Below are 27961 nucleotides of genomic sequence, written 5' to 3' on the forward strand. Positions count from 1 at the left end.
AAACAAGAAAACAACAAAATGAAGGAAAGAAAGGAAAGAGAACGTACCTTTCTTGAAAATGCAAAATGCTTCTCCAAAAAAGCAACAATTCTTGGAATGAAGAAGCAAAATCAATCAATAGAAGCAATCCATAATGCCAAACCCTTTACACGTTTTTGCAAAAAACGTCTTATATGGAAAAACGTGGCAGCAAACAAGAGTAAAATGTAATAGAAAATGCTTGAATACTTCTCAATCCTCAATGCCTTGGTACTTCAAGCCAAAACGATTCATCCCCTTGAAGATTTGTGGTATCAAATGCTTCCAAAATGGAGACAAAGGAATCACGTGTTAGCTGAAAAACGTGGTATTCAATGCATCTTAGATGGATCATTAAATAGCTTAAGTCTTATCCCAAACTCCCTAGGTGAGAGAAGGGAAAACGATTTAGGAGAATGCAGATTTGTGGAGTGAAAAACGCCCAAAATGTGGATTGAAGGAACCACGTGTTAGCTGATTTAGCTCAAAAAACCAGTAACAATAAACCCTAAATGGCGTAAAATGTGTTTGTAAATGCATGAGAATAGGATAGAATCCTAAACGCCTTGCATCTCCAACAAATCTCCACATAAAAATCGCTTTGACCTCTTCAACAAATCCGTTTTTCTTGCAAATCGGGTTTTGGGAGACAAACAACAAGTTGGAATTGCCATGAAATAATGAAAATTGAGTTTTGCGGAGGAAATAACAAGTTTGAATTTCACTTTTTCAACTTACAAGCCAAAATTGGGATTTTTTAGACAAACAAGTTTAAAATTTACTTTTTCCACTTGCAAGGCAAAATCGGGGTTTTTGGAGCAAACTGCAAGTTTTAATTTTACTTTTTCAACTTACCAAGCCAAAATCGGGATTTTTGGAGAGGACTACAAGTTTTAATTACTTGTAAAAGGGAAATAAAATCCCTACAACAAGTAAGAAAGACTTGCACATATGTAATGGGGGTTTAAAATCCCCATTACATGCAAAAACCATTAAAGTAGGGATTTTTTGAGCAAACTGCAAGTTTACTTGTAGTTGAGCCAAAAAATTCCTATTTTAACTATACAAGACCAAAAAACAATAAAAAAGACAAAAACAAGAAAGGAAAATTTAAAACAAATTGCAAGTAACATCTTTTAATAAAAATGCACATGTAATAAGCTAAAAATTCCCCTACAACAACCAAAACAATGAATATCATTAAAACTTGCAGTTTGAAGAAAATTCTCCATTTGCAGTCGGGGTTTTAAAACCCGAAATTGAAGGAAAGACATAGCAAACGAACCCAAAATTTGACGAAATTCGAAACATAGTTCGAGGATAGATTGAGGATTAAGCCAGTCCAAGGATTCGTCAAAATTTTGCCTCGAGAAGCGTGCTATAGAGTAATTTTTTTTTTCATTTTTTCACAAAATTTTAATGTAGTGGTCCTTCATTTTTGGAAACAAAAATGAGGACAACAGTTTCAATTGCCACTTGGAGAATGCGGGAAAAATCCTTTGTGAGTGCTGGTTCTCCGTCGAAGAGTTCTTTAGGTTCATCGTTCGGGTCACTGCTCGTCCCTTCGGCCAATGGTTGTCCCATTATCCGCGTGCCATGTAGTATACTCCCGTGCTCCGGATAAATCCCCGGCAGCGGCGCCAGATGTTTACCCTCTGGGTGAACAGTTTAGAACATACAAATAGAACACGTAATGTAGAATAATAATGCCATTGATATCAGATAAAACATAAGAGATGATATTCCATTCATAATCATGTGTCCTTGTACAAGTTACCTCCGAGGTATATAAAGGTACCGAGGGGGTGCGAGTGCCAACCGTCGCACCATAACTACCATCCCTCGGTTGCCGAACTAACAAAGACAATTACAACTTAATTAACTAGTTTTATTCGTGTACAATATTGCCGCCAACACTCTTCGCATCAACCTTCTATTTGTCCCATATCCTCCTTAGTTGGGGTATTAACTTTTTCATGTTATCATGATGCAATGGAAGTTTTTGAATATCTCGAAATCCTTCTTGTGTAGTCACCTTCCTTGGTATCCTTGTGCTTGACGGTGAAATGCTTCCTCTTGAATGTTAGGCTTGCCTTGTGTTGCATCCCATCTTGATGTAATCTTGAATGTGCTTCCTTACTTGCTGTGATTCTCCAGTCAGACCTGGAAAGGAAAACATTTTGAATCATATTGATGAAATAACAAAATTAACTGAATCAACATACCCCTATCAGACCAAAGCCTCATCAATTAAGTGTGAGAAGCCCTTTTTAAATCTGGAAATATATTTTGCTATCTGGAAACATCTGATGCTGAGTCTGATTTTATATTTGCCACAGGTCTGATGCAAAATGTGAATTCTCACACAATTCTGCCCTTATCTGCTTTAAAAGTCAAAATCGTCCTCTTTAAGTCTATTTTGATCAAATGCAATGATCAAAATGATTACAAAACTACTGTCTTAGATGAAATTCACCGTGTCTTTAAGTGCGGATCAGAATTAGAGATTGTTTTGAATGAATTAAGACACCCCTCTATATAGGCGCTATTGGATGGAGGGATGTATCTTTTCATCTCAATCCAATTAAGCCGAATTGCTTTTCATAAATGTTTATTTTATTTGATTATATTTTAGATTGACTTGTCTTTGCCTAAGTCAGCTTTATTCACTTAGCTGGCACCTATTTTTTTTAATATCCATCGGGTGTTTTGGAGTTAAAGCATGATTGCTTAATGTGTGGGGCCCTATATTATTCTTAGGCGGTGTTAAGACTTTTCTTCATGTTTTGTTTTAAGGTGGGCCCCTTTGATCCTTGCTGGCGCTAGAATCTTCTTCTCATTACCTATCATAGCTTGGCATAATCACATGAAGAAATTCGGACTTGCATAGCAAAGGAAGCGGGGATCGTTCTCCTAAGAGGGCCAAGGAAGTACTTTTCGCTCTCCTAAGAGGACAAAGGAAATGCTTTTCGCTCCAATTAAGGAGCAAAGGAAATGTATCAAACATAATTCGCTCTAAATCAGATGCAAAGGAAGTCGCTTTAAATTAAGAGCAAAGGCAGTCTCTTATATGTGAAATTCACTCAAAAATAGGAGCAAAGGAAGTGACTTCTCATGTAGATCGCTCAAAATCATGAGCAAAGGGAGTGGCTTGAAGATCGCTCTTCAACTCGGTTTAATCCTCTTATACCTTAAGCTTCTTGTTCTCCATGTATAAAAGCTATCAAAACACCTTCAATGAATGCCTTTGGGAGTGACCTCGCTCCAATTTCAAGGCAATGGAAATATGATTTAAGAGGATCGCTCAAATTTTAGAGCAATGGAAGTACTGTTGACGTGTCGAAAGTCGGATAACCAACTCCCTCTGGTCAACGCAAAATAGAATGTTGCCGAGTATCCTATCCTCTCTTGCGTAAGGGATCCCTAATGCTATTTTATATGATCAAAAGGGACAACCTCAAGATTCCAAATGTCAGGTCATGATTGCGGGATAGTTCACCGGTTGATGTGTTTTGCTGGAAACACAAGGGGCCTTACGTTTACAACATGCTGGTCTGCTGTAATTCTCAAACTGCAAAATAAAATCAAAAGGGAAGGGTTCATGGATCCTAAGGACAGTGATAATAACAACTAATGCAGCAGGTAGACAGATTTCGATAAACTAGTTTTGTTTCACCAGAGACATCCTCACAACTCGACAAGAACGATGCAAACTCTAAAGGATAAATGGATTTTCAGACTATTGGGATTCATCTAGGCACCCAATGCTGGTGCAGCCTAAAACAAACACTTACAGTTGAACTAAGCACAGTTTTGGGTTCAAACTAACCATGCATTGTGACCCACAATCAACAGATTGCCAATGGTATGAACCTGAAATGCATCAAATACCCTCACACTCTGCTATTAAAATTATTGAACTCTAACTAACCAATTGAAGGGAAACCATGCAAATAGAAGAAAACAAAGACAACAAACACCATATTCAATGTTCATATATTTGCTTCAGCTGCCGTTACAACAATTTCTGCAACAGTTCTATGCTACTCCTAATAATCTAACTAATTCTAACCTCTAAGAGTCTAAAAATCTAACCTTCTAACCCTTTACAGGAAAAAAGCTTCTGCCTTTTATAGAGTTTACAAATTGGATCATAGGCCAAGATTGACTGCATCCAATGGCTGCAATCTGCCTTCTAGAAACTTGGCAGCTTTTAACCCATGCCTAGTTACTCCTCATTTATCCTCCCAACCACTTTTCCAGCTACCGACCACTATTTGACATCAATTTGGTCAATCAGGTAGTTGGGAAATAACTGACTTGTGTCCCCTTTGTTTTAAATACATTAGATGGGGCCCACAGGTAGTCCTTTTACAATAAAGTAGTTCAGTTTTGCAAACTGACTTTCTGGAATTAATTCCAACTATGTATTTTTGAGAATGCATATATTGTAGCATTCTGTGTGCTCTTTTGTCTTCAATCTTGCTGGGACTTCAACTTGTTGCTCAGTGGTGGCGCGTTTGTCTGTGCTTCATCACGGTGCGCTCTTGCATCTTCGCTTCCGACTTTAGTCGCGATCAGGTCTTTTCGACATCGTTGATCTGCAAACAATCAATTTCAACCTAGATTAATCATTTTGAAAAATTAAATAAATTAATTTAACAAATATTAATTTTTTAGGCGATGTCGGGTTTTGTTCAACGAAGATGAAAGATGTTTGCTTTTAAGACATTATAACTCCCCCTTTGCAAAATTAGGGTTTTAAGGTTAAAATGCGAGATTTAAAACCTTAAGTTGAAACGCCCCCACTTGTAATGAAAATTGGCCACTTTGGCTTAAATGTGGGATTTTGCCCTTTTAATGCCCCCTTTCACTTTAGTTTTCATTTGCACTCACTTGGGCGACTAAGGGTGAAATTCAGCCTTCTTAGGCGATTTTGTGAGAATTCCTCAAACACCTATGTCATTTGCCCAAACTCGGGCCTTTTAGAGGAATTGCAAGAATCGTTTTGAAACATTTTATCACCTATCTTAGGGGGATTTCAGAGATGTTAGACGAAATGTGAACCGCTTTATTTCCTTGCAAAACTAATGAAAACACCTAACTTCTCCCTTCGCTCCCATGGGTTTTAAAGAACTCGGCTAATTTAAGAGAGTTGTGCAATTTTGAATTCTTTGAAACCTTCCTTTTTCCATACTCATTGCCGCATTACCTAGTCGACTAAGGATGAAATTCGACCCTTTAGGCTGAAATGTGAGAATGTTTTAAACACCTAAGCCAGATTCGGATTTTCAAAAGCAAATGTGCGATTTTACCTTAGATGTATTTGGCAAAACCCATTAAAATACCGAATTTATTTTGAATGCCCCTAACTTGGGAGAAATTTGGGGTTTTTGGAGGAAATGTGTGATTTAATAACTTAGAAAAAATTGCCGAGTTTTGGCCCTTGAATGAAATTCGGCCCCTTTGGCTATGACAAAATCGGGTCATTAAGCCAAAATACACGACATTTGGGGTTTTGCAATTTTAAACAAAATGCTGAACTTTGCTAGAAGAGATTCTTTTCCTTTAATACAAACTCGAATGTTTTGATGAAAATGCGAACTTTATCCCCAAGAAAGATGCCGATTTTGAACACCTTTCAGTTTAATGATTTTTGGGCCTTTGAATGAAATTCGCGACTTTAACTGGGCAACCTTTTATCTCCTTTGCTTTGCAAAATTCGGCCATTATTATGAAAATGCGCAAATTTTGTGCCCTAGGCTTCTAGTCACCTGTTCGCCCTTTGCATTAAACTTGGGATTTTTTTTTTGTCTTGCTAAACGTGAGGAAAGGCCGAATTTAGGCTCTCAAACGCCAAAGTCGTTTTAGTAAAACTCGACAATTTCCTGTGAAATGTGCGAATTTTATTGTTGTCTTTCTCGGAAAACACAAACCAAATCCCGAGTTTGGGGTTTTACACTGCTTCAGTCACGTGCCCTTCTCTTTATTGGGCAAAATTTAAAAAAAACGGGGGTCCCCCGTCCAAGACGGGGTTTGGTGTGCATAACGCACAACAAGTACCATCGAGCAAAGATCGCTTAGATTGGGAGGCAATGGAAATGGTCTAAAAAGCATTGTAATATCCCTTGGCTAATCTGACCCTGTTTTGCTTATTTAAACCCCAAGGAATATTGTCAAACACTTTGTATGCGAAGTTGTAGCTTGCTGATAGGAATTTCAGTTTGCAGTGTATGCTCTTAAAATCAAGTAGAAATGATGCAAATGCTTTGAAATGAATGTCAAAAGATCCAACAATGAGCTGAGAATGAAATGCACTTGTTTTTACACTTTTCAAATGCAAATAAATGAGTTCCAGAGGTAAAATGCATACCTACAGCCAAGTAGCATTTGTACAAACACTTGGCATGCATACTAGTGACCAAAATGCACTTACAACAGATTGGCATTAACACAAACACTTGTCATACATGCATACATAATTCTGATAACAATAGTATGTAGTTTTTATCATCATTAATGCAAAACATATGCAATAAGATCATCTACAGCAAGAGGCATTATGACAAACAATTGTCATGCAATGTAACAACTGATTGGAATGCTCTGAAAATGAATATGAAATGCAAGGAAAACCTGGACTAATGAAGTGCCACCCCTTTGGAAGTAAACTCGCTGCCTTATGAGGGTCTGATGAGCAATATCGACCTCCTCCAATTGTGCTGTTATGAGGTCTGAAAATATATCAGATCTGAAGCTTCTCCAAAATGCCCTCGAATGAAAGATTATAATGCAATCAGCAAGCTGATAATAAATGCAAATCGACCTCCCTCAGATGAAATGATGACTGTAACAATAATCCAGCTGCTACAATCCTGTAATCCTCAGAATACTATATGCAACGATACCTCAGCTGCTGCAATGATATTTTCTCCAATAAGATACAATAATATATCAGCTATTGTATCCAAAATCAAGGTGCAATAATACCTCAGCTATTGCACACGAAAATCCCTGCAATAATACAACAGCTATTGCAAGCTTCAAAAACCCTTGTTCTTTCCAGCAATGAAGCACCAATTAAGCACAAACGTGACCTCTGAATAAAGCCACCAGTCTTTGCACAATCGAAGAGAGGCTACGTTCTCGAAGATTGAATTTACAGCGAAACCCTAGGTTTCTTCTTCAAAGCCAAAACTTCTCTAGAAAAGACAAATGTTGAATGATTCAAGAATGAATGAAATCCCATTCAAAAGCCTTTATATAATATTTAATTTGCATTTGGCTTCATCTCATTTAATTTCACTTTAATTTCATTTCCTTTTCGCTCCATTTGGTGCACAATATAAAGTATACTTTATTAAACACTTATATCTCCCTTTAAATAACACTTCATCACTTATAATGAAGTATACTTTAAAAGCATTTAATATATAATCTCTTAAAGTGAGCCCCCAATATAACTTAAATGCACTTTAAATAATTGACTTCATAATTCATTAAATAGCCCCCTCATAATAAAGTCAATTAAATATTTAAATGATGTGTACTTTAAAATTCATTAATTAATTATTATTATTAAATATCAAAGTACAACTTTAATAATAATAAAAATGCCATAACTTCTACAATAATGTGTATAATTCAATTCTGTCTGCTCTAGGAGGTAACCCACTGCATCCACTGTGCATTCAACTGCCTTACTAAAAATAGTACAGGTTTCTCTCTATCAACCACGACTTACTATAAATAGTAAGTATGTAAAACGGAGCCCTAAAGACACCAAACGAAAGCCAGAACTGTAACCCACTAAACTCTGGAGAAGATTAAAGACTTTGCCGATCAAGACTCCGCCTCAGAAGAAACTCTAGCCATACTCATTAGCCTACGAGGGTCAGGATGCTAGGCTAATCCTCCAAAACTGATGCTCACAAAAAATGGGGACATTACAAGCATCGCTCAAAAACATGAACAATGGAAATGCTCTCTCAAAGGCATTGCTCTGATTTGAAGGCAAAGGAAATGCCTCAAGATGATATCGCTCAAATTATGCACTTCAAGAAGTTCGCTCCAACTTGGGAGCAATGGAAGTGCCATTTAGTGGGATTCGCTCCAATTTGGAGGCAAAGGAAGTGCCTCTAAGAAATGTTCGCTCCAAACCAAGAGCAATGGAAGTTCTTCATCACTTAACCAAGCTTTTCTCCATACAACTCTCCTCTTCATGAGATGCAATGAACTCCATCTGATGGCATAAGAAGAAATTCGCTCCAAAATGGGAGCAAAGGAAATGCACTCTAAAAAATTCGCTCCTAATTGGGAGCAAAGGAAGTCTTTTTTGCTCCCATTAGGGAGCAAAGGAAATGATTTTCACTCCCATTAAGGAGCAAAGGAAATGATTCACCTCTTGCAATGCTGATTAGGACAGTCAAAGGAAGTGCTGCTGTCAATGCTTGAAATGCCTTGGAAAATTTGATTTACATCCATTATTTAATTGGTGGAACCCAAGCAAGGCTACAGTGGCAAAGGAAATTAGAGGAAATACTATGCTTTAAAACAAAGTTTTAAATCTCCATTTCAGATTTTGTGTGTCCCAGCAGGTATGAGAGGAATGTGAGGTGGAAGGAATGTGAGGGAAGTGGTAAGGGGAGCTGCTACGTGGGGAAAGAGGAGGAAGTGGAAGGAGAGGGTAGGGAAGTAGAGGAGTGGGATGTAGGGAAATGAGGGGTAAAGTGAGTGCTACGGTGGCGTAAGGTAGATTTAGGATGTGGGAGGTATAAGGGGTAATGGAAGGAGTTAGGATATATGGGGAGTAAAGTGCAGTGGGAGGTATAAGGGTAGTGGAAGGGTAAAGGTGGGGTAGACTAGGATGGAATGAGGGTTGGGTAGGGTGGAAAGGGAGTGTGGGTAATGTAGGAGGTGGGGTAAAATAGAAGGTAAGCTTAGGGGAATAGGGGGGTAAAGGGTAATGTAGGAAGTAGGAGGTGTGGTAAAATGGAAGTTGGGAGTTGTAAGCTAGGATGTGATGGAAGTTAGTGAAGGGAGGCTAGGATGTAGGATGGAAGGGCAGGTTTAGGCTAAATAGAGGGTGGTTTAAGATAGGATGTAGGTTAGGAAAAAGGTAATTAGGAATAAAGGTGGGAAATGGGAATAGTTAGGTGGGTAGGGAGGTAATGGAAAAGGGTAGGCTAAGGGGAGTAGAGGTAGGAGGGTGGAAGATGTTGGTGTGGGCAAAGGTAGATGTAGGCGAAAGTGAAGGTATGTGTAGGTGAAGGTATGGGTACGTGTAAATGTAGGTGAAGGGTAGTGGAGGGGTATGCTAAGATGGGAAGAGGGTTAAGTTGGTGAAAGTATAGGTGAAGGTATAGGTAAAGGTAAAGGGGAATGGGAAGGGATCAAGTTTGGGCACCCATTGGCAGTGTTGGGAGAAATGGAAGTGAGAAAACCTTAGTTGGGAAAAGGAAGTGTTGTCAATGCCTTGGTTGCTCTTCCAAGAGGGCAAAGGAAATTTTCCTATACTTAGCCAAATTTAGCATTTCATCCCTAGTTCTGCAAGCAAAAGATTGACATCACTTCATCCTAGAGAGAGAGACTTGATCAACTCCTGAGCAACTACAAATAAGAGGCTAATAGAAAAGACTCAACAACTACCAACGACTAAGCTAAGACAACTAACCTAGAAAGCGAAAAAGTGGGGGTCCCCATTTGCAATGGGGCGATGTGTGGGTACATCACAACAGGAAGGAAGTGAATCAATTTCAACTTCAAGTCTGAATTCCTTGGTGGTCATGGAATTCAGCTTGGAAATCCATGAATAGGTCCTAATCCTGCCCTAATGTGCAAGAGAAAGAGAATCAAGGACTTCACTATGATAGTGAACGTAGGATGATTGCAACATCAAGGTCAAGAACCACACCAAGGAACTCAACAATTTAGAGGAAGGAACTCTACATCAAGGAAATTCCAAGACATGGCCTACATTCCAAGGAGAGAAGAAGTTCAAAATTCCAAGTATGGAAATGAAAATGCAAAAGTGATCAAGGAAGGATAGTTTAAGAAGAGTTAATCAAAGTTTGGGACTTGATCATCCAAAGATGATGCAATTTGGGAATATGTCCATCATCATCATGCCAGGCTTGGAAATGTTGAGTAGCAAGAGATATTGCTCAAGATGGAGGACTTTCTTACGATGATTTACAAGATATGCATGATGAGTTGGTGCCTAGTCATTATCAAGGCAATTAGGAGATTCCAAGTCAACTCGTCCAAGTTCAATGTACTTGACCCATCCTACAAAGAGGATAACTACCTACCTAACCTTATTTCCTATTGGTTCTTCACCTATAAAGACATGCAATCAAATCTAGATGTTATTATTTCATTGGTTGAATGAAGTTAGTTGTGACTAACCCTAATTAGGGTTTTATTGTTAAATCTCAGTTGTTGATCTTGAATCAATTTGAGCCTTTGAAATGTAATGAGACCTCTATATAAGGCTCAAGTCTCTCATTTGTAAAGGTTAATAGTTAATAGTCAAAGAATAGTTAGCAAATAAAAGTAGCAATTGAGTAGGAGGAGGAAGCTAGAGATTGTTGCCAAGATTTGTTGTAGTTAATACATGATTTTCATTGAAGCATGGTGGATTTCTATGTGTTGTTTCTACATGTTGCATGGTTTCTTGTTACTTCTCAAGTTTAGATAAAGTGCATTGATTATAATGGAGAAGTGGAATGATATTTGATGGAATTCCGTCGGTTCATACTTTTTGTGGTTTGTTGATTGTAAGCTACAATGCAAAGTTAGCCTGAACCTCATTAAGCATCAATTCAATTGTGGATTTTCATTTGAATTGCACCAATCTTGGGTATTTGATGCATGCCTACAATATGAAAATCCTTCATTATCCTTTGGAGATTGCATCAGTTTTGTGTAGTTGTTCGCACATGGCAAAGCAAAGCTTAATTATCGAATCCGTATATCAAAGCATCATCCTTTATTGTCGTTGTCCTTGGAATTAGATTAGATCTCTTAACCCTTATCTCCTTTTATTTTTATTTTCCAAGCAAGTTAGTTAGATTCCACATTCCAGCAGTGTACATAAACGTAAGTCTGCTTGTGATTCCAACAATATCAGATCATACATCACCGAGTCTATCCCGAGTGTAAAGTTGATTGTCCTCATTGTAAACCTTGGAGTCATCTCATTTGATCACTTCATTCAGCATATGAGGTTTCTTTGTTCAAGATGTCCTCATTTTTGTTTTCAAAAATGAAGGACCATTACATGAAGTTTTTGTCAAAAAAATGAAAATTTTACTCTCTGACATGCTTCCCGAGGCATAATTTCACCTAATCCTTGGACTGGCTTAATCCTTAGTCCATCCTCAAACCACGTTTCGAATTTCATTGTATTCTGGGTTCGTTTGCTATGTCTTTCCTTCAATTTCGGGTTTTTTCTCCTTGACTGCAGGTGGGAAATTTTCATTGAATTGCAAGTTTTTATGATTTCATTTGTTTTGGTCTTTGTAGGGAAATTTTTGGCTAATTACAACTGCACTTTATTGAAAAAAAGAACTTGTAACTTACCTTTTATTTCCCCCTTGATGCCTTTTGGCTTTTTAAGTTATGATAGGGATTTTTTTGGATAAGTTATAAGTTAATTTTAAATTTTATATTTATAAATAACTTGTAATTCTTTTCTAAAACCCCTATTTTAATGTCTTTTGCTTGTAATAGGGATTTTAAACCCCTATTACATGTGTTAAGTTATTAAAACTTGTTGTAGGGTTTTTATTTTCCCTTTACAAGTAATTTGTAACTTGCACATCTCTTTCCAAAACCCGATTTTGCCTAGGAATGAAATAAAGTGACATTTTAAACTTGCTATTTTGTCCAAAAAACCCAATTTTCTCCATAAAGTGCAAATTGGGGAATTTTAAACTTGTAATTGCATTTCCAAAACCCGATTTTGCCTTGTTGAAGAAAAAAGTGACATTTTAAATTTGTTATATGGGAAATAAAACCCGATTTTCTCTATTGCATGTAATTTGAAACTTGTATTTCTCTTCCAAAAACCCGATTTTCCTCTCCTAAGCCAATTTTGCCACAAATTCTTCCCGATTTTTTTGTGAAGAAATTCATGGAGCAAGGAGGCGTTTTTGTTGCAAGGCAATTTGTGAGCTATGGGACACGTTGCTGCCGTTTTGGTGAATGATTGAACCCTTATTTTCTGCCAAACGGTTTACCACGTGATTCCTAAATCCGCATTTTGGGGGATCAAACTCCACGAAGTTGCAACCTCCTAGGTCGTTTTGCCTTCCTTCACCTAGGCATTGAAGTTGGAGGGAGATTTGGCTTCTTGTGCCATTGGATTTGCATTTGATGTCACATTTTTCTGCCCGAGCGTTTTTGTAAAATGTGGCAAGGGTTTTTGAATGCGGTTTAATCTCTATTTAAGAGCTATCCTTTCTTCTTTCGAAGACTAATCATCTTTTTGTAGAGGCATTTTCAATTTGAAGCAAGGTATGATTTCTTTCCTTTCTTTGTTTCATTTTCTTGTTTTTCCTTTCTAGTTGTAAATTTGTATATATATTTATTTTGCCCCAAAAATCGGTTTTGTGAGAGAGATTTTCCCCTTTGAAAAACAATTTTTGAATTGCATTGTTCTTCCCCATTTTCCCTCTTTACTTGTATTCGGGATTTTAAATCCTGATTACAAGTTGGATGAAAATCATTGTTCCTCCCTTACGGTTAATTTTTTTTTTTAACCATCTTTTGTTGAAATTCCAAGTTGCAAAGATGAAAAACACCCATCCTTTTAAAATCGGGTTTTTAGAACCGGATTGCATGTTCAAAGCTCTTCCCATTTTCATGAAAATATCATTCCCAAAATCTTTCCATTTTTATCCATCCATATCGTGTAATGTCCCTACTAGTTAGGGATCACTTTCCTGCAAAACAGACTGTTAGAATGCAACAAAATATATATTACTAATCTGATTTGCAATTAACTTCAATTACTAAATTAAAACTAATCTCAATTCTTAGGTAATAAAAAGGATACGAATGTGGTATTGGGACATGTCTTTAGGCGGTTGTAATGCCCGCCTTCTTGGAACCCATCATGGTTACAAGCCTTACCAGGAAATCGATGGATAATTCGATTCCTGTCTTGGATGTAACATCTTACATCCAAGCCTACCAAGGAAGATTGTCATATATGATCAATTCCTTGCCTTGGATGATACATCTTATCATCCAAGTCTACCAGAGAGGACCGGCCAGATCCGTCTCTTCTTGGGTGAGCTTTTGACACCCAAGCCTTTAACATATATGCATATGAGTACTCAGTATATACTGCCTACCAGGGATTATCATAATCCCTGAATTAGGCTTAGGGAATTTCCTCCCAATAGCCTCCATCACATAGCCAAATTATTGTTATTCATATAACATTTTATCATTTTTTAATCTATAATTTATGCCTGCATCTACATATTCCTTAATTACTATTATTGATCCTATATCCATACAAATATCCTGCATACATACATATATCTATTGCTACATATACATGAGACAATATTATTATAAAACTATCACTCTGTCAAAGAGACAGATCCATTATAAACATATATGTGTGTGTGTGACACACACGTCCACACACATATATATTCTTGTTGCGTAAAAACTAACCGCTCTGATACCCATTGTAATGTCCCCTACTAGGGTTTGGTCTATTTAAACTATAAATAATCCCTCTCAACATACTTATGACAAACTAAATTGATTAGGAGACAAACTATCTTAACATAAATCGAATAAGCTTCTTTCTGATATTAACTTAAGGATTCTATCTGATTAATATTTGTTATTAATGTACATATAGCTTTATATATATTTATATACGTTATTTATTCTCAGGTATTATCATTATATATTGCTGCAGATGTAGTTCTTATAAAACATTATAATAATTATAATTTTATTTATTATTATTATTATAATCTAAATTTATATCACTATCGGGCTTCATATATTAAGCGTACATATTAAGCACATCCCATGCATACCACTAAGAACACAGATGTTACTGCCTGTAACTCGATAACAGTTCTGTTCTAATCTGATCAATGGTCCATTATCTTTTTTTTCTTCCCTATCTTTCTTTTCTTGAATTATTCACACCGCATTATTCATACACCTCTTTCTCCTCCCTTCAAACTGAATTTACAATAATAATATATGTCATATGTTAACTCCAAACAAAAAACACAACCATTCACTAAAAACCTACGTGAATGGTCACGTATTCTTAGATACCGATTAGTAAATATTAGTAACAACTGCCATTACAACTTTCTTAATTCAAATCGGTGCCTTCTTATTTAATGGAAATAATAGTAACCCGAACTTTTACAAAGTAAGTCTTTGATTTCATTATTATCAATGTTATCAAAACTTCTTTATAGTAATCTTTAATTACTAATCCCCTCTTTATCTTCCGTTGAAAATAGTCAATGCATTCCTTGGCCCTGTCAATGATTCTTAGTGAGTCGGTTGTGTAAGATATATGCACCGTTTCATATGGCTTCTCTTAATCGGTGTTTAACTAAACCGATTTATTTTGTCAAAGAATCGTATTTCTTTTAATATATTCGATTCATTTACAAATATATTACTATTAATAATATCAATATTAATTATAGAAATTTGCTAGAATGATACCGATAAATAATCTTCATATTTGCTGTCATAGTGTTCATTATTCTGTTATAATGGATATGTTCATCAATCTACATGGATCCACTTGACATCAATGCCAATATTTCCATCATGTCCTTCAATATATTTCATGTTGGTTCTTCTTTTAGAGTATTATTGCTGTTCACTGGTTCATAAGCCTTGCCTTTTCAAAGCGTAAGTTCTACCTTTAGAATGTGTATCCATCTAAATCACTAACTTTTAGTCTTTGTTTAATTTATCTTTGACTAAGATTACTGCCTTTGCACTTCCTTGATTGTTGTATTGTCATCTTTATTCAATATATAAATTGTGTTTATAATTAAGAATATGTAGATTAGGTTTAATATATAAATTATGTTTATAATATTAATATATATTAATTAAATAATAATATTTAATAAATAAATTTCAAATAAACATTTGTTGTTAATTATTATATTAATTAATAATAATAATTGCTTCATTTAGGATATATATAACGATCAAGGAGGGGACATGACATATCGCCTATATCCGTACTTTACATTCACGTCATTTCCCGCAAGTCTAATTCTCCTTTTTTACTCATTTCTCCATTTTCCGTTTTACAAGTATACTTGCATCCGGGTTTTAAAAATCCGATTGCATGTGCATTTTTCCCAACTTGTATACTTGTAAAATTTTCCCCAAGATCCAAAATTGGTCAAAGTCAAGATTCCTAGCATTTCCCATTTATTTCCTATCTTTCCTTAACACTTTTAAGTCTTCATTGTAGTATACCAGGTTGTCTTTCAATGTCAGATTTGCCTTCATCTCCAATTCTAAAGAAGATGAAGTATAAATATGACAAGTACCAGAATGAAGTTTCACCTTCTCAAGTTTCCTCTCCTTTGGATCGCATAAAAGATACAGAGATAGGGCATGTGGACATGTTAGAATCTGTCAAGAGGGTGGAGGACCCGCAGGATAGCAATATGCAACGGCCGTTGGACAGCCATATCCATCACGCATCTTCTTTCCCAGTGGCTGCCCTAGAACCTGAATTTGTTCTCACTTGCGCCCATCGCTTTGACAAGGAGACAAGAACCATTAAAAATGATGATGCTGAAGCATTAATCCGCCTTGATTCAGATACAATTGAGAAAGTCTTCAGAATACCACCAGCACCTGCTTATATGGAAATTTCAAAAGATAGTGCAGCCGAGTATTATGTCAACAGGGAAAAGGACTGCAAAGGTCATATTAATAGATGGATCTATGAGCCACGAGCCGCCTTTTCAAGGTGGGCTAAGTTGCACCGCTGTGACTTTAAGTAGGAAATTGGAGACATCATAACTCTCCTCAGCAAGATGATGGGTCTTGAACACTCCAATGTTTTTGAACCCTGGATGTATCAGTTTACCATGTTCATAAGGCAATCCCACCATATATCATGGGGAGAGATTATCAGCGATGCTTTGTGCGAGCAACTTGCAGCGGTCCCTTCCACCATGACTTTCTACATGAATTCATACTTAGTGTATTTGGCAACGTCACTCAGACATTTCCGTAGTCTTTCTACCAAGGGTGACCGCTCGCTTATACCGATATGGGAATACTATGATCAGCTACCTTTGAGACCCAGCAAATTGCATTTTAGAAGAGTTCAAGATGCATTCTTTGGTTACTTCATGTGCTAGTTTGACAGAACTCTAAAGAATAGAAGGGTGTCAGATGAGGCATGGGAAATAGTGAATGAGTATGGGTGCTTGTTTCTTCAATTCCCGACCTTTACCTATATGAGAGTTGGATGTTATAGTGGGCAGCCATACATGCTCCTTAGATACCCGACTGATAAGATTATACTTATGGAGTTGGGAAGACAGATCATGGCTGTGCACGCTCATCACTCTGTCAGACATAAGGTCGGAATGTGGATTTCTACAACAAACCCATTGAAAATTGGCCGGTATTCTCTTGTCACTTCTGTCAAAGCCAAGGCTATGGAGACTGAGATGCAGGAAATTAAATTCAAAAAGTTTAAGTCCGGAGCTGATTTTGATTACCGGGGTATGAAGGAAAAGATCGAAAAGTCCTTCGTGCACGTGTATCGTATTCAAGATATCTGGGTAGATCTTTGTACAGAAGTAGAAGTTCTCAAGATGGATTACTGCAGGCTTACTGTTGAGCAGGTTATTGATTTGAACTTGGTGGATATTCCACAAGGGATGATTGATGATGGGTATGTACTTGATCCTGAATATATTTCACGAAGGGTTGAGGAAGGGCCACTTCCTTTAATCCAATGGTCGCATAAAGAATGCGCATCCATTCTTGAAAGATTTCAGCCTATCTTGGCTAACACCAACACTTGGCTCAAAGGTAATGGTGTTAGACTCATCAAGATCAATGTTGGGAAAGAAGATGACCCTACGGGGACTCTTGGATGTAAGTCTGAGATTCAGATTGACAATAAGGAAGGTACATCATCTTCTGGCACCAAGATCAAATTGCGAGTTAGTCGGGCAATAGTGCTTCCTCCTGAGGAGGCGGCAGTTCGTGGAAAGGAAAAGTCACGGTTTCATGTTCAGGTGATCGATCCTGATAATCTAGAAGAAGGACTACAATCTGATGATGCTCCTAAGTCTCTAACTTCAGACTCACCTCATGACTTTCCTTCCTCAGTTTCCATTGAGACGCCTCTTTCTCCTCCTGACATAATAGTGGAAGAGTCTCCTCAGAATGCCGTTCCTATTTCAGCATTTTAGCTGCCTCCTGATCATCAACAAGAGGGTGTGCTGGAAATTCCTGAGGATACCCCTGCGTGTATCTAGTTGTCAGAGATTGATACCTCCACTTCTAGCTTTGAAGAATTTATGAGGCAATCTTCATGCCCATTGGTTACTGAGCAAACCATGGTCACCATCCAAACAGATAATCCTCCCAAAGTGACTAGCACTGTTCAAACAGAAACTGCTTCTCCTTTGCTCACAACTGCTACTGAAGGAGAGTTGATGGCTTTACCTCCATGGCTTAGTTCTTTTACCCCAAAGAAGAAGAAGCAAAAAATCTCACTTGATGCCTTTAATTATCAGCAACTTAAACAGTGTAGACTCAAGGTTGCTAAAAAGGCCAAGACTATCTCAAGAGTAACTGTTGATAGCAACAAGATGAAGATGGCTGAAATTGTTGAACCTCTAGCAGATAAGCCACTTGAAGAGATGTCAGCTGCTGATTACAAAGTCACAAGGATAGAATTGGGCAAGCAAACGCATGAAGTGGTTAAACATGATGCCCAGTATTCTGTAGCCTCACTAGTGCAACGATATGATGAACTTTTAGCTAAGAAAGATAAGCTAGAAGAGGACAACTGACAACTTGTTGCAGTTGTTCGTAAAATCACAAAACCGACTGGTGAAGTGAGTAATCCTACAAGTTCTTCTGAGGCACAAGAATCAAACCAAGGAGTTGAGAGAGCTGCTCAAAAGGTACAAGCACTGGAATCTTGGGTTGATCAGTATCATAATCTATGTGCACAAGTCTTGAAGGAGGTTTTCCAAATGATTGCCAAGTTAAAAACCATTGAAGAACAATTGAACCAAGTTTTTGATACTTTCAAATGGAACTTGGAAAAGGTAGAAAACAACTTGACTATTTGGCTTAAAATTCCTCAGCAAAAGTTAACCGTTCTTCTAGAACGTCAGATAATTCCTTCAAGAGTTGTGTACTTGGAATATCAAGAGCTCTTCGAGATCAAAGCCCTTGTTTTTAAGTCACTTATTGAAGACATTGATGATGTTATGAGGCTGCGAATGGAAGTTTTTCAGGATATGGTCTCTCATTGTCAGAAAGCTTCTTGCACCATCATGGGTCATGATGGAGAATTGTTGATAGAAGAAAAGGTTCTTTCTGATCTACAGTTGAAGATCCGTCAAGAGTGGAAAAGTGAACCATTTTCAGCAGCATCCATTCAAGCCTTAGTGACTTATCAAGGTTGCTTGCGGGAAATTCAGTCTTCCTTTGAGGGAAATAATGCCACAATCTTTCGTTGCAGTGATGTTATCGTGAAAACCATGATCGTGGCCAAGAATACCCATGAATCGGATCCTGATGAGCTACGCATGATCATCTAGAAGTTCGAAGAATTCATGTCTTCACATACTGCAACTTAAGTGTTTTTCAACACTTAGTTGTATTTTTCCAGATTTGTAATCTTTTAGTTGTAGTTTTTCTTTTGACAAGTTACATGTAAAAGCCTTTTTGTAAATTGCAAGATAAGTCATTACTTGCACTTTTGTAATTACATGTAAGGCAACTAAAGTTTGAGTTCAGTTAGGACTGTAGTTGGAATAAGTCTTAGTTAGTTATTGAATAAGTCTTGGTGGTTGAGAGAATCTCTCAAGTTAGTTAGGATCTTGTCACCTTTTGCTCAAGGCTCCTTTTCTATAAATACTTGAGGGGCCTTTTATATAAATACTTGAGGGGCCTATTGTAATCTTTATCTTTTGGAAAGCAAGCAAAAACTCTGCCAAATTTGCAAAAAAAAAGTCTTTGAGCTTTTATGTTTAAATTGAAGAATTGAAAGGAATAGAAGAAAATTGCTCAAGCTTTGAGTCTTTGTGCTACATTCTTGAGTTTGTGTTCCATATTACCTTTGTTGCAAGTGTTTCTTTGAGAACTTAATCGAATCTGATTTGCAGTCTTTGAGCTGCAAGTGTTGGAGATTAATTTAGTTAAAGTAGAAGTTCTATTGGGAAAAAACTGTAAGACTTTGTGCTTACACTTGTTCTTATCAGAGTTTAGAAGTAAGTAGATTTTATGAGAAATAGTTGTGAGTCTTTGAGCTCACACTTGTTCTTGCTGTCTTGCGTAGAAAGAATAAGAAATTTCAGTCTTTGTGCTGTTATAATTTGTTCTTAATAAAATTAGTATAGAAAAGGGTAGATAGGACTTCACATAATCAAGACTTTGAGTTTGATATTGCTGTCCCGTCTCGAAGGAAGTGACGGTAGTCTTTGAGCTTTTAAGAAACTTCATTTCCTTTCTCTCATTTCATTTCGAAAATTGTTACCGCTGTTTTATATCAAATCGCTATCACTTTTCTGTGAAGAGAAAAGGATATTGCCTTTCTTGAAAGAAGAAGAAAGACTGCTGTCCCGTCCTATTTTATTTTTAAAGTTGTAGTTAGATAGGGGGAGCCTTCCCTTAATTAGGAGAGTTTTACTCACACACTGTGGTTGAAACCACAATTTTGTATATTTCCCCAAGTGTACAAAATTTTCAACGAACACAAGAGAGGATATAATACTTAGTATTTTATTCTATGTTTGAAGTGTCCTAAAAAATACATCAACAGGAGTAATGAAAGGAAAGGGAGAAACTATGTAGCTTAGAAGCCTCACAAAATAATGATTTTGATGAATGGTTGATTTTGTGAAGACATTTAAGTGCACATATGTGCTACCACACTCTATGATTGGCCTACATCCGTTGAAATTTCTAGGAGGAAAAAATGTTATGCAAGCCTCATTTTTGCTTTGAAAGTATGTGGCTTACCTTGATATTCAATTACAAATGGAAATCTAGTTGAATGAAGTCAAATGAATATAGAGACAAACCATAATCAAATTTATGGGTAAGCTAGATGTTCTCAAATTCAAACTCGAATAGTGGCACATAAATTAATTTGCAAATCACTAAGGCTGCAATTATCAGCAAGGAACTAGATACTGTTCAGACTTAGATTAGAGATTTTGGCTTGAGCAGTGTAAAAACAAATAAAGAAACAAACTTCTTTTGGGAAAGTAGTTGGAATGGATATCCTATCCATAGTGGAAAAACTTGGACTCAACAAAAGCTTGGCTAGCCCAAAAATTTGAAAAACTCGGGACTTGACAATAACTTGGGAAATTCATTGAACATTTGAAAATACTTAGTTTCTTCAAATATTTTTCAAAAACATATATATACACAAAATTTGTAGAACATATTATTGATTTCAATCATAATAAATCAAAGTTTGAGTTTAATACTTATCATAGACCAAAAGACAAGTGCAATCTCTAATAAATTTTTAATACATATAGTAGATTTATAAAAAAACACTTTATAAAAAATGTGTAAAACACTTATATAATGTATAAATTAATCATAAACGCACTACAAATTCTAATTACTAGTATAATTAAATATTAAAAAGTTAGAACTTAGAACAATACTTCATAAAAAAATATGTAAAACACTTTAAATATTTCAAAATAAAATTACTAACAATCTAAATAAATTTTAATAACTAATATAATAAATAACAAATATTTCAAATGTACTAATTAAAATTATTAATGTTTACCTGGAATGGTGAAACAAATAACACATTAAAGATAATGTTTAAATAATTGTAAATCTAGATAATTCAAACCTAATATTTTGAATCTAAATAATTTTCTTTGCGCAAGGCTACTGGGGGCTACTACGAAGCTGCAAACATCAAGAAGTTGTGGGGCTGGGTCCTGAACGCAATCATGGAGTATATTACGGTTGAAGGCCGTTTCTCTAGGGCCCACACCTACCACTTCGTGCTCTTAAACCATTTCAGACACGACAAAAAAGTGTCTCTGCCCTACTACCTTTTTCGGTCCCTGAACAAACACAGGACGTTCCAGCCCGATTCTCCACAGCAGGCTCCTGCTGCTCATCTATGAGCATTGCAAAATCCTCGCTCTGCAGGAAAATAAGCAGATTTCCGCTTCCCCGGGTAAAAGAAAGATGGAAGAGGGAGAAACTAGCAAGGAGAAGGCGTCATCCAGCAAGAAAAGGAAAAGTACCTCTGGGTTGGAAACAGAGGACATTGTCAAGGAAAGCAGTGGTATGGAGACGGACGAATCTAACGACGAAGACAGCTAGAAAGAAGAGGAGCTAGGCAACGAGGAAGAAAGTGGAGATTCTGAGCCTGGTCAAGATAGCCCTATTCTAAGTGATCACCCTGGTAAGGACAATAGCCATCTGATGGAAGAAATGGCTCCCAAGGATTATGAGGAAACCGAAGTTAATTCTGAGAAGGAAATAAACAAAGACCTGACTGAGGAAAGGGATAGCAAGGACAAGGGAAGTGCTGGTGAGGGGCTTATCCTGGATAATCTCAAGAAGCTCTCAGATGCCATAATGGATTTCGACAGACGGGCCTACGAAACCCTGAAAAACCTGGAAAAGAAAGGGATAAATTCGGATAAAAAGAGGGAGGATGAAAACAGAGAGCATATTAATTGGAAGCAGGAAATGGAGAACAAGGTAAAATTGCTGGAAGAGGGAAAAGAAGCGATGAAAAATCTGATGGGAGTTATCCCAAGTATCCTCTTTGCTGTCACCAAAACCCTGGAGGACATTGCCAAGGTCTTTGACCATACTCCTAAACCGGTTGTGGATCTTGACCTAGAGGAGGAAGTCAAATGTTTACCTCACTGGGTAAATAGGAAGAATACAGAAATCGAACAGCAATGTACAATGCAAATATAAAAGAAGTACCGGAATAAGCTTTCCATTAATGTCAAAGGATGTTCATATTATATCCATCGTCAACATTACATGTCCTCCAACACCTGGAGGTGGTACAATATATGATAGCCGAAGGGGTGCGACACAACCGTCGCGACTCCAACTACCTACCCGTCGGCTAACTAACTATTGATAATTAACATTACTAACTATACACTTTTTCCTGATAACAGAGGAGACCATCCAGACTGGAAGTGGTGATGCTACCCCGGCGGGCGGGACTGCGAAGAGAACCAGGGCCAGTATCAAGAAAGCTGTGGCTGCTGCTGCTAAGGACCCTCCCAACTTCAAAGACAACATCAAAGAGCTGCAAGAAATTAGCAGCACCCTGGCTAAAGCCCTGGAAAAAATTTGATTCCTGGATGGCTTGCTGGCTTTTCGAGGCTTTTGTGGGTTTTATTCAGTTTTCCGTTGGTTTTTTCTTTTTGGTTCTGTTCCTTTCTGTTTCTCGTGGCTTTGCTGTTTAAGTCTTGCTTGTAAAGGGTTTCGGGGCCCCTTCAAAACCTGCTTTTTCATTAATCAAAAACTTATTCAGTCGTAGTGTCTTCCCTTCATCTTAGTTCTAAATTTTTTTAGATCCAAACAATTTAAACATAATATTTTAAATCCAAATGCTTAGTCATCTGCGCTTCATTTGCTGTCATGCGCCTATCATGTTCAAAATGGCAAAAAAAACCTTGACGAGTCAGTGATGCATTATGCTTTTTCCTAGAGGAATTGGTGACATGTTTTAGGGTTAAACACGACAATTTTTGGTGATTGTTAGCAATATTTAGCTTGAGAATCACCACAATTTAATGTAAAAATCGGCTTCGAGTTTAATGGCAAGTAATTCGCTTAGGGTTTCGACTTACAAGTACTTGTGAGTTGTGCGAGTACTCATAGAGTTCTACAAACTTGATATTACCCTTGACTAGATTTTTTTTAAGGCCTTATAGCGTACTTAGCAAACTCATGGCTATAACAAACTCGCTAGTTGCTTCCATACTAAAAGCCATACTAAGAACATTTGAAATTTGGTTTTGTTAGATATAGGAATTTAGATTCACGAGATGGTGAATTATCTTCTTGCACTTGTTTCCTTTGTATCAATAATTCAATCTGTAATGGCCTGTTTTAGGAACTATGCAATATAACCACACAATGTAATTCTCAGATACCACTTCTAATGCCCCTTTTCTGATTATGGCCTAGTAAGAGACAATTATTTCAAATCCTTAACTTACTATAGATTATGATATCAGATTTAGATTATGAATTATATAATCAATAGTCTGAATACAAATATATAGAGATATTGACACTTTCAATGTCACTTGCTCTTTCCATTATAACCTATGTCACCGGGTTTGCCGCATTTCTTGTATGAAATTAAAAATTTGACGAATTCTAGTGAACTCTATAAAATTCGTTCAAATTCGCCCCAACATTCGTACGAAACAAGGCTAGGGCTTTTTTGAGCGAAAAACATTACTCTTGATACACGTTCTCGAGTGAAAAGGAAAAAACCTGCCAATGCAAGAATCTCGGGTAAAAATGAAAAAAACCTATCTATACAAGAAACTCGGGTGGAAATGAAGAATCATTGATTGCTCTTCCATACTGGCACGTGGTCAAAAATCATGAACGAATTTTTTTAGAAAAATGCCAGCGACTCAATTCTGTAGCCCGCAGAGGAGTTTTTAAGGCAACCGACATATATTAAATAATAAATATATCATAAGCTCATGATGGATGAGAAATTTATTTCCATTGTTAGTGTTATATATTTATTATTTATATATTAATAAATTAAACAATTGAAATTTTAAATACATTATATTATAATGTTTTTTAAATTTATGATAATAAATTCAAAATTTAATATAATATTGATTTATTTTTAATATTTTTAATATTTTTAATTTAATAAATATAAATATTTATACTAATTCTCAAATTAATGTAATATTATTTTATTTTAATAAATAATATATTTGATCATTTTATTTGTAATCAATTTAACAATGTTAAATTATTTTGACAATTTAATCAATTTATTATTTATATATTTTAAAAAGTTGAAATTTATATGAGATGAATTTAATGTCGATTTTTTTTTTCGGTTTTTTTACCCTTGTTGAACTTCATCCGAATTTTATTGCTGCTGAACTTGAACTCGAATTCGAGTTTGGTGACTTAGATTATAACCAATGCTAAGTGAATAATATGTTGTTAAACTTTACCTTTCACCAATGCTGATGAGGGATGGTTGATTGGATGACAAGATAGATCTGTATCTGATATGATGTTCTGATTTATGCTAATTTATGATACTCCAATCTACAATGTGCTCTTCCTGATGTATCGATATGACATGCAATTAAATGTACGATGATATTGCTTGTAGCAATATTGATTGCTTTTTCTAATTGAGATCCTATATGTCATGCAGTGTCTGATATACAATATCACTTACGGCGATATTTTTGTTGTGTCAAATATGGATGTATAATCTTGCAACAGTAATCTGATGTTATGTCTGATATGTACAATCTTTCCTTGCAATCAATGGTGCTGTGTCTGATGTATATATGTGTGCATTCAGCCGAGGGTGCCAAAGGCAATAATGCTCGAATGAGGAGATCCAAATAGGATACGAGTAATAGACAAAAAAAAATATTTGATGATGCTTGAGTGAGATCGAACTTGCTCTTATATCTTGCAATTGGATAGGATTACACCCCTTTATATTAGATGGGACACAACTCTTCATAACTAATTGGGTTTGTTATACCAATGATATTGATTAGTTTAAGTACTATCTTTATGATTAATCGCTATTATCAGCGATGCTCTATAATCAATGATCTGATATAATTGCTGTCATTTTAGTTGATAATTGATTTCCTTGCTTATGAATTGGCTATCACTATCGGTACTCATGAATCAATATTAAACACCTGAAAATGCTGCTTCTTTGACTTCTTTAATCGCTATTACTTTATACATTGATATATGTCTCATTGAATTATCACTCCACCCAATAATCTACATTGATCAGTTTAGAATACAAGTTGCATCTTCACCCTTCATGATCATTGGTTATCCATAATTAAATGATGCTGTTAATGATTACCATAGCTCGTATCTTTTATTATTCGTCCATCTTTGTTTGATTGCTTCACAGGTTTATAACGCATCATACTTTAATTATTCATTAATCACTATACTTGCCAGGATGTTTATTCGATGACTTCTCTTTAGCGATGATCATCTTCATGAATGTCTATAACTGATCTTTATATGCCTTTGCAATCATTGTTGCAATTTTGTTTCTCCAGAGACTTCACAAAATTGAGTCATTGGGTTGACATTATGTGAAAAGGATGGGGATGTCACACAATCCAACAATGTGATGGAAATATGGTCATTGATGACAAAGGTTTTTGATGTCAAAGTTTGGGAGATTGTTTGTTATATTGGTTTCAATTGTTTGGACGAGTCATGAAATTTTATTATATTGAAAAATGTGTAATTTGAAGCTGAGTAATGGAATTTTTTTATTTTGAAAGAGTTGTCATTGGAGGCTGACTCATGGAAGTTTTAATATTATGATTTAATTTTGTATTGACGACCTATGTGTTTAATGTATTTAATTTTTCTGCATGAAGTGGTATAAAAAGGTGAAGCGAGTTTGTGTGTTGTTTGAAAAAATGTTTTATCATTCGAATACAAAGCAGAACAGATTTAATACAGAGTAGATTTTGTAAAGTATGAAAGTGCAGAAAATAATGTTCATCATTTGTTGAAGAAGCAACATCTAGAAGGTGAAATTATGTAGAAGAGGTTGGTGCATCCTAAAAAAAAGAGATTGGTGTCTCTTGTTGAGTTGGTGCTTAGTTGTGGGGGTTGGTGTCTCCAGTAGGTTGGTGCCTGCAAATTCTGTAAGTTGGGATGGGCATCTCTAGTAGGTTGGTAGCTTCAATTTTTGTAAGTGGGGATTGGTGTCTTGAATGGGTTGGTGCCTGCATATATTTTAAGACCATTTTATTTTTTTGTTGTGGTTGGATTTGGATAGTGGATCCAAGCAGTCCTCCATGGTTTTTCCTTGAAAGGGTTTCCACATAAATATTGTGTTCTTATTTGTGTGGATCTTGCGAGTTTGCTATTATTGTGGCTATTAAATTTTAAATAAGTAAAAGTTTGTCTTATACTGATTCAATCCCCCCGCCACCCTCCCTTGCAGTATGAGTGTGTTTTCATCACAATGGGAACAAAATGATATTGCCTAATACTCTATTGGGTGAGTATACCACAGCTTCTTACATATGTGACTTTATGTCAGTTAAACTTCATTCTAAATAAAAAATGGATTCAAGTATAGAACAACCAGACATGGCCTAAGATCCAATCTTTTGGATGGCTTGTGATATATGGTAAGATTCATCCAGCTGACATTTACAGAAGCGAGAATGGGGTGGTCATTCTGTTTGTCCTAATTGTAATCAGGATGCAGAGTCCATTCTCCATCTGTTCCTCTTCTTTCCTCCAGCTGAGATTATCTGGAGGATTGTTTATCTCTTTTAACAGTTCTAAGCCACAAATTCCTCAATTTCGTAAGTCCTCTTAAATTGAACAATTAGCAATTTGATATACTTATCAGAGAATGGATGCATAATATTATGTATGTACCAGACACATATTAAAGAAAATGTAAATCTTACATATTAAAAATAAAATAAAAGATAAAATATCAAATTGATAAAAAATATGGAGTGATAGGGTATGCATCTGACTAAAGGGAATGATGATAAGTTGCAACCCTGTGAAAGGATAGGTTATGTTTCTAATTAGCAACTGTCGCTAATGAACTACACTTCATAGGCATATAACATACCCTCTCATGTTGGAAAGGCATCAACCTTGGAGTGCAGGTAGGATGATAACCAACATCATTTTGATAAAATTGTAGAATAGTGATACATAGAATCAAATAACTTCACGAACTAGCACTCAAATTGTGTTTACCCAAGTATTGTTTACACAAACTACATGAGTTTGTATCAGAGTTTGTTTTATTGGAGTTTGTATCATGTTCTTCGGTTCTTATCTTTTAGCCATCTTTAATATATATTTCCTTTTCTTGTTTATTTGATTTATGAAGAAAATTGAGTTTCTTAACTCGGAAAACAGTGCCTTTTTACGAAATCAAATTTTAGTAATGTATAGGTGAAAAATGCAATCTAAATTCTCTAAAATCCATGCATTACCTTTCTTGAACCAAGACCAAAGAGCTATTTTTACAAAATATATCTATTTTCTTTTATGATTATGATTGAGATCATTATGGACATACTTTTGGTTATATGACATGGACACCAGTAAAAATTCTTGCACTTTAAATTCAGGGAAGGCACCAATTCAGAATTACCTGCTATAGCAACTGGTTCTCATACTGATGCTATTCCGTACTCGGGGAAGTATGATGGAGTTGTTGGGGTTTTGGGCGCTATTGAGGCTATCAATGTGCTTAGAAGGTCTGTGACACTTGCCTCTTTTCCTTCCAAATTTTGTATAGTCAGGCTACATTTATTAATGATTGTATTTTTCTTTCTTTGAATATAATTTATTTTTCTCCTATCGCTGTGTTCATATTAATTCTTTATTCTATCAATTCATAGATTTTTCTTTGCAAAGATAAATTGTGTTT

The 27961-nt window shown here is 36.1% G+C and overlaps 1 protein-coding gene across 2 annotated transcripts in view; it reads left to right on the forward strand.

Moving 5' to 3' along the window:
• The window catches only part of LOC131037474 (ureidoglycolate hydrolase), a 274909-nt gene that overhangs the window by 69755 nt on the left and 177193 nt on the right, over nucleotides 1–27961 (forward strand). For both annotated transcript variants that reach the window (XM_057969614.2, XM_057969613.2), the window contains exon 4: nucleotides 27660–27788. In XM_057969614.2, coding sequence (XP_057825597.1) covers nucleotides 27660–27788 — 129 coding nt within the window. The remainder of the gene's footprint in view (nucleotides 1–27659; nucleotides 27789–27961) is intronic.

This window comes from Cryptomeria japonica, chromosome 6, assembly GCF_030272615.1.
Source record: "Cryptomeria japonica chromosome 6, Sugi_1.0, whole genome shotgun sequence".
Lineage (NCBI taxonomy): Eukaryota > Viridiplantae > Streptophyta > Pinopsida > Cupressales > Cupressaceae > Cryptomeria > Cryptomeria japonica.